The following is a 7,517-nucleotide window of genomic DNA, read 5'->3' as shown; positions in this document are numbered from 1 at the left end:
TGCTACTACTACTACTACTACTACTACTACTACTACTACTACTACTACTACTACTACTACTACTACTACTACTACTACTACTACTACTACTACTACTACTGCATCTGCTGCTGCCACTGAGGGGTATGTAATCGACGTTTAAAAATGCTGGCTTCGTGCGTATTGTAGAACTGATTACATTCTGAGTTCAAATGCCGGCGAGGCCGACTTTATTTTTCGTCATTTCGGGGTCGATTAAATACGCTTCAGTAAAATACTGTGGTCTATGTAGTAGTAGTAGTAGTAGTAGTAGTAAAATGCGCTTTGGATAGGCAGAATTGTTAAAACCCCGGAAGAAATGCCTTGCAGCAAATTTTCTGCATTTTTTTATGACCATAGAGCAAATCTCGCTGTTTTCGTGAAGCATATTTCTTAATGGCATCGACATACATTTGCATACACTAGATGTATTTCACAGTTTTGGTTTCGTTTCATTTAATCTCATTTCCTGATCAAAATCTAAGGACATGTTTTGCATATTTTTTTTTTTTTTCAAATCGCCTTTCCGTGTTGAAAATATAAAATAAATACTTTCACAGCTGCAGCTGAAGACATACATTTAACGCGACACCCACTTATGTTTTACTCTAAAAAAAAAATTATCAGATCTTTTAAACGAGTGTAATAGAAATAAACTGTGAAAGATATAGCACTCAAGCCATATGTGTCAATTTTATTCAATTTCTCTTTGTAAATAGATTCTTTTGTGATAAAATGTAAATGTCAAAATGAATTTAACAACGAGTCGTGTATCTGTATAATCACCCAATTTTCTGCACCATTTTACAATGGAAAATAGTTTATACTTTCGCTGAAATACGTGAGCATGCAATCTGCATGTGGTAATGTACCTAATATATGCTAGATTATGAACATGCTAGTTATCTGAATGACAGTCTAATGGTTGAAAATGTAATTGTTTACTAAGTAACATTTTCAAGCCTTGAAAACGATATACCACAGATATTTAATTTTCGAAAGACCATTTCTTTAAAACATTTTTAGCATTAAACTCTACTCTCTATGCTTTCAGAGATTTTATCATCTTCCATTCAAATAAACAGTATTTTCGTTATTCTTAACGTCTCTACACAAGTGCATGATCTTGTCTGCTTTTTCTTACTTATCTGCTTTTGCCAGTGAGTTCCAGTTTGCTGTTTAACCCGGGTCAAGTCAGTTCGAACAGCACTAAGTGTAAAGGGCATTGTACTCAAGATAATCTTATATTTTAAACAGATACCTTTTAGTCCAGGAAGATGTTACCAAATAAAGTACTTTTTCTTATCTTATATCTTATAGGAGATATATATGGCTCGCATTTTTTGCATGACGTTCGACCACATAGAGCTATACTTGTTCATTGTCATTGATCACGTATGCCACATCAGTTTTCAGAGAATCTTTGAATATGAAGATATGATGATGTCTATCGAACAAATTGTTATTGCTGCGTCTCGGCCAATGATTCAAAGCTTTTAATTCGGAACTAAAATATATTTAAAAGCTATAATATGGCAACACTTTTCTACGTATCTTTTCTTAATGTATACTGCTAAGAAACGAAATTTTTTAAAAGTTCCTGCTATTTCGAAAATCTTTATAGGATACATTGCTGTTCTTTCGCTTTGTGTCGGTAAATACATCTTCTTTACTACACTAATATTTCTAGTAAAAATTTATAACAGAGGTAAAAGTTCAGAAATTTTGAGAGAGGTAATAACTGATTTTATCGACGCCAGTACTTGATTGGTGGTTGATTTCTGCAATGCTCTTGCTTTGACAAACTTTTATTTTCTTGCTATACTTCTGGCTATCATCCACTCGAGTTTAGCCTGATGAGAGTGCTTGTTAAGTCTTCGGCAACCTCTAGAGGGTAATAAGATATTCCGGGTTATATGTTATCAGTAATGTTCGCAAGCGTTCTCACATATGTTGAAGTCATATAGAACATGATAAGATCACTTAGCAATTCATAAATCAATTATACGTAATTGTCTGAAAAATTAGTCTATATATGTCATACAAAGGCTGCATGACATGTATAGATTAGAAGAAAATCCTTGATGCGGTACCTCATTGATGGCTATTGAAGTGTTCGTCTAGATTTGGCATAGCTAAAGATAGTGTCAACTTTTGTGACATCAAAATTACCACATTGGCTGATAAAGCTATACGCTGGTCGTAAAAGTGTCGGATCTATTCATATTAACAAGTGATATTTTCCAATTTGACTTCTTTTCTCGCATACATTTTGCCTTGTCATTGACATCATTGGCAATGTTGTTAATGGAATTGGGATTAATTAGAAATGTGGGAAGGAAAACCAAGAGATTTATGGTTGTTGTTAACTGAAAATGAATTGTAAATACGATGTGCTATAGTGACTATTGAAGTAGAGTTTGATGTCTCGGAATATGCTGTAGTTAGCTTAAAAATAGTTAAGATAGAGAAGTAGTCTGTATCTTAACTATTATTCAGATACAACCTGGAGAAGTTGCAGATGAGTCAGAAGAAACTATCTGAAGTATGTGGGCATACTACAATTAGATATTTTAGATGGAACGATGCAGACAAGGTTAAAAACGTAATCGAAGAGCAAGCTGCATTTCAAGAAACTTGGTTGTAGTAAAAAATACCTGGGCAGTAACTGTGGTATGCTACAGTAATTCAATCTTCAGTTAGATTGATATGAGGTTAGAAATATTGAGAGGATTACTCGGAAGTTGACGGTAGAGTATAAAGAACCGCGTCTACGAGCAGATGTGTGATCCACTTGAACATACAAAGGAAGACTTGGTTTGGTGAACATAGATGTACATGCTGGCAGTCAATGCGGCTAATTACAACGGTATTTGATAAGTTGTAATAACCTATTCCTGTAATATATTGCGGCAAGCAACAAGTGGTTGAAGAAAGTTTGAGAAGAACCTAAAGAAGAAAAGAATTATAACGGAAAAGCAAAGTAAAGTTGAATCGTGCCACTCCTTAGTGAATTTGAAAGAGGTATGCAGAGAGAAAATACTGAACATTTGCGGGTACGGTTAAGAAAGGGTGATCTGAAGATTGAAACTGAAAATTTAATATTTGCTACTTAGATGTGAGTATACCAATTCCACGAGAACGAGTAAATATCGAATGTGTATATATATATATATATATATATATATATATATACTTATGCATACACATACACTGACACACACGTTCCCCCATATATATATATATATATATATATATATAGGTGAAAAACTTAGACGATCATACGTTATGCAGTGAACAACTGGAGAATGAATCTCATGTGTAACTGTCTGCAAACTACTTGCACAGAAACAGTATAAAGTGGGTGATGATAAAGAGTCATTATATCTTCAGTAGTGTTTGGAAAAACGTATGTTGTCGTAGGAGATCAGAAATAGTACCACAATATGGCTGACATGGTGTCAGAAAACGTATCTGTAAAAACCTTTCGCTATTTTAATATCAGAAAGCGTTATAGATCGCCGTCGATAAGCTATACTTTTAGTTGAGTAAGAGGCATTAAAATATTGTCATATATGTTGCTTTCCCAGTGCAGTGCATTATAGGTAATAAAAAGCAACACAAAGAAGTTGATATTCAGAGATACAGTCGGAAACTTCACGAATGTAGAACATAGAAGCCAAAATCATACCCGTAGTGATGCATTTATTTACATCTATATTCCGCATAAAACTCTCTAATAGGTCAACCTCAACCTGGGGCCAATCCAAGAATCCTTGTTGATCCAGGGTTATTCTGACTACAACAGGAAAATGCATTCTCCTTAGCATATGCTGAGAGTAATCCCATTCACTGGACCCATTCACACCGACTTTCACGAAAAGGTGACCTTTTGTTGACTTCACCTTATTTCTCTCTTTAAGCGGTTCTAAGCCATTTTCTGAAGAGGAAGATATTTATGCTCAATCACTTCAAGCTCATCTACTTCAGAAACTTTTTCGGCAATGGCGTTAGAAAAGTGGTATTTAATTTAAGCACAAAAGCTCATTTCTGAAGAAGCTCAACTGTGCAAACAACCGAAACATATTTTATAGGTAAAAGCTTTGGCACAGGATCAATCCAAATGATTCACTATAAGTAAATTATCTGAGGTCATTTTGATGTGAATGAACATCATATTGTAAAGTATTATAACTCAAGAGGCCCGCTCTCGAGTGTCTTTACGAACAAACTTCATGGCAAACGCCTGACTTATTACTTCACGATCACTGTAATCTACCATTAGGCTATCATTTCCATTAATAAATCAAACATAGTGGTGGGGTGATTTAGCATCAGCTTACAGCCACACGAAGAGTAACCATTGTAACGATAAATAGGCTTTTATAGATTTACTAGAAATAGCAGAAAAGTCTCTATTAAAACACATTCTGCTATATTAAATTTAGAAAGGACAAATAAGATAATAGGATACCAAATGCTTGTAAACGATGGTAGAATCATGGCTTGAATGCCATTTATCTCAACATTATCGCAATTATCACGCGAGGATTTGATCGCGGTACTGCAAATTAAGAAGAGACTTGCAAAACTCCCAATTTACCACGGGGATTAATTATAATTTCTACCAAATTACAGTCGCAGGTATTCAGATATAATTTCATTGGACATACTGTCAAATTTAAGAATCACTGAACCTTCTGTTGGTTATTCGATATCCTGTAGACTCGATTAACCCTGTGTCTTGCAAGGTTTATGACCAAATAAATAAGGTAATCACAGCAAGAGGAATGCATGCAATTATTGCATTCAATCTTTATACTGTAATTCTATAGTTTGAAGAGATGAGGATGGAGAGAATGTTTCCTCGAGGAAAAGTATAAAACAAGTTTTATAACAACGAAGATGATTTGTCCGTGAAAACGTAAGCTCTTGTAGATACTAATGTTAACTGGAAAGGTAAGTAGAATAAATACAGTAAATACACACACACACGCACACACACACACACACACACACACACACACACACACACACACACACACACACACACACACACACACACACATGTAGTAATCAAAATATAGAAAACATCATGGATTATATACAAAATGTGTTCCGAATCAAATGATACATGCAGTGATAAAAAATGTCAATTATAGTGTAGCAATTCATGCGAATAGATATAGTTTCTCTTTTTTATACGACGTAACAGCAAAATGTGTGAATACATTGAATTATTGCACAAATAATACACAGAAAGACACAGTTGAAAGACCTTAGTAAACGTATAAAAGACAAAGAAAATATTTCCTCATTAAATGTAAATCATTTGCATGTACACAGCATTGCTGCGAGCAATTACTTCGCTGACCAATAATTGACACCAGTCTGTTACGAATGCCGTGCGTGCACATCTCATCAGAGTGTCTAATTAAAAGTAAACTGGCAGCTAACTCCTGAAGTGCTATCCTGTTACACAGTGTATAGCGTATGTTAAAAGATCGTTACCATACTATCTACAATATTTATATACGAAGAGAAACAAACCTGTTAATTAAAATCTAGCAAGTAGAACATAACAACTGCTTTCGACAACCTTCCATTTTGTTAGCGCAATTTCTGTGACATGTGTACTCTTAACAAAAGAACTTCCAATCGCAAGAGTCGATTTGCAATTCGCTTTAAATCTTAAAATGATTAAAAAGATTTATACTGTAATTATGAAATTAACGTTAAATACTAATTTAAAAAGAAATACAAGTTTAATATGAAGGCCATGAAGTCAGGATTTCCTTAATAAAATCATAGTGACATGTTTCAAGATGCAGCTGTTTCTTTTATCTTTAACATGTTTCAGCCATGGTACTGCAGCCATGATGGGGCACCACCCTAAAGGGCGAAGTGGAACAAATCAATCTCGGGACTTATTTCCTAAGACTGCTACTTATTCATTCTCTTTGTAGTGACGAACTGCTAAGTTACAGGGTTTTAGAAAACTTCCAGCTTATGTTGTCAAGTGGAGGTGGGGAAACAGACATAAGTACGAACGTATACATAACACACAAACATATATACAATGGGCTTCTACACAGTCTCCAGCTACCAGTTCACTTACTATGCATTAGTCGCTTCAAAGATAGAGTAGAAAGCACTCGGCCAAGCTGTCATGCAGTGAGACAAAACCCGAAAGCAAGTAGTGGCAAGGTTTGCTTTTTAATGACACTGACATGCCTGCAGTATATTGTTGATTAATTGAAGCACACAATATCGATGGTGCTTATTTTGTTGATTAGCGAAAGAAGTGAATGAAAACGTAATAAATACGACTGGATTAAAAATTAGAAGGAAAAAGCAGCGGCCATGATTCATTAGAGGATGGCAGACGTCTTGAAAATGGAAAGTTGATCTGAATATATGCAATGGAGGGACTCCGCTGGGATCACTAAAAATATAAAGTGTTGCTGTAAAATAAAAAGGCAAGTAGGGCGTTCCACTCCAGTATGCGATCGTGAGATTTATAATCAGATCGCAAAGAGACAGAACAAATATCTGAAGGAAAATTTCTTACACCCTGTTACCAACAGTTCACTGCCCTAGAATGGCATTGTGCTTATGAAAGCTTGAAGGATGAAAGGTAAAATTGAAGTCAGTGGAAATAGAATTCAGAATGTGAGGGGCTGAACTATGTATCATAAATCATTATTCATATCGCCCCAGTAACGCTATTAATCTGATTACTAGGACATTAGGGGTTATCCTCCTTGGAAAATAGTAATAAAATGTGTCCAACTAAGTAGAAAAAGAGTTTTAAACATCCTGACAAATAAAGGAAGTCTAGTGAAGGGATCTTAAGGAAACGTTAGAACACTCTGTTCTTCATATAAAATATATTCCACTTTTCGAAATCTGTTGTCTATATTCCAATACAGAGTTGATTTTAAATGCTTTCATGGAAACTCAACGACCTCTTTAGGCATTAACTGCGCCTAATAATCTCGAAAAAACCGGAAAAAATAGATAAAATATTTATATTTAGAATTTACTTAGAGGCTTTTACTTCATCAAGAACAAAGTGTTATTGAAGAATTTCCAATGCAGACGGTGAAACCTATATATTAATCAATATTTTACTATACTTATAGAGTGAGTTAGAAATCGATATGTTTCTCAAAATAGCAAACTTTGGAGACGGATGTATCTATCTATCTATCTATCTATCTATCTATCTATCTATCTATCTATCTATCTATCTATCTATGTGTCTGTCTGTCTATCTATCTATCTATCTATCTATCTATCTATCTATCTATCTATCTATCTATCTATCTATCTATCTATACACACATACATACGTACATACATACATACATACATACATACATGCATACATATGTACCGAAATATTATATATTGATAAATAGACATACATACAGTTAGGTTTGTGTGTATATTTTTATGTATATTGAAGTATACATATATGTATACATACAAGTATA

The 7,517-nt window shown here is 34.3% G+C and overlaps 1 protein-coding gene across 1 annotated transcript in view; it reads left to right on the top strand.

Annotated features, from left to right (window-relative positions):
* Positions 1-4,962: 4,962 nt before the first annotated feature.
* Positions 4,963-7,517, top strand: part of LOC106875323 (probable serine/threonine-protein kinase drkC) — a 136,013-nt gene continuing 133,458 nt past the window's right edge. Inside the window, exon 1 of the mRNA XM_014923410.2 lies at positions 4,963-4,977. Coding sequence (XP_014778896.1) covers positions 4,963-4,977 — 15 coding nt within the window. The remainder of the gene's footprint in view (positions 4,978-7,517) is intronic.

Source organism: Octopus bimaculoides, chromosome 12 (assembly GCF_001194135.2).
Source record: "Octopus bimaculoides isolate UCB-OBI-ISO-001 chromosome 12, ASM119413v2, whole genome shotgun sequence".
Taxonomy (NCBI): domain Eukaryota; kingdom Metazoa; phylum Mollusca; class Cephalopoda; order Octopoda; family Octopodidae; genus Octopus; species Octopus bimaculoides.
Note: the sequence above shows the minus strand (reverse complement) of the source record. Positions and strands in the feature narration are given on the sequence as shown.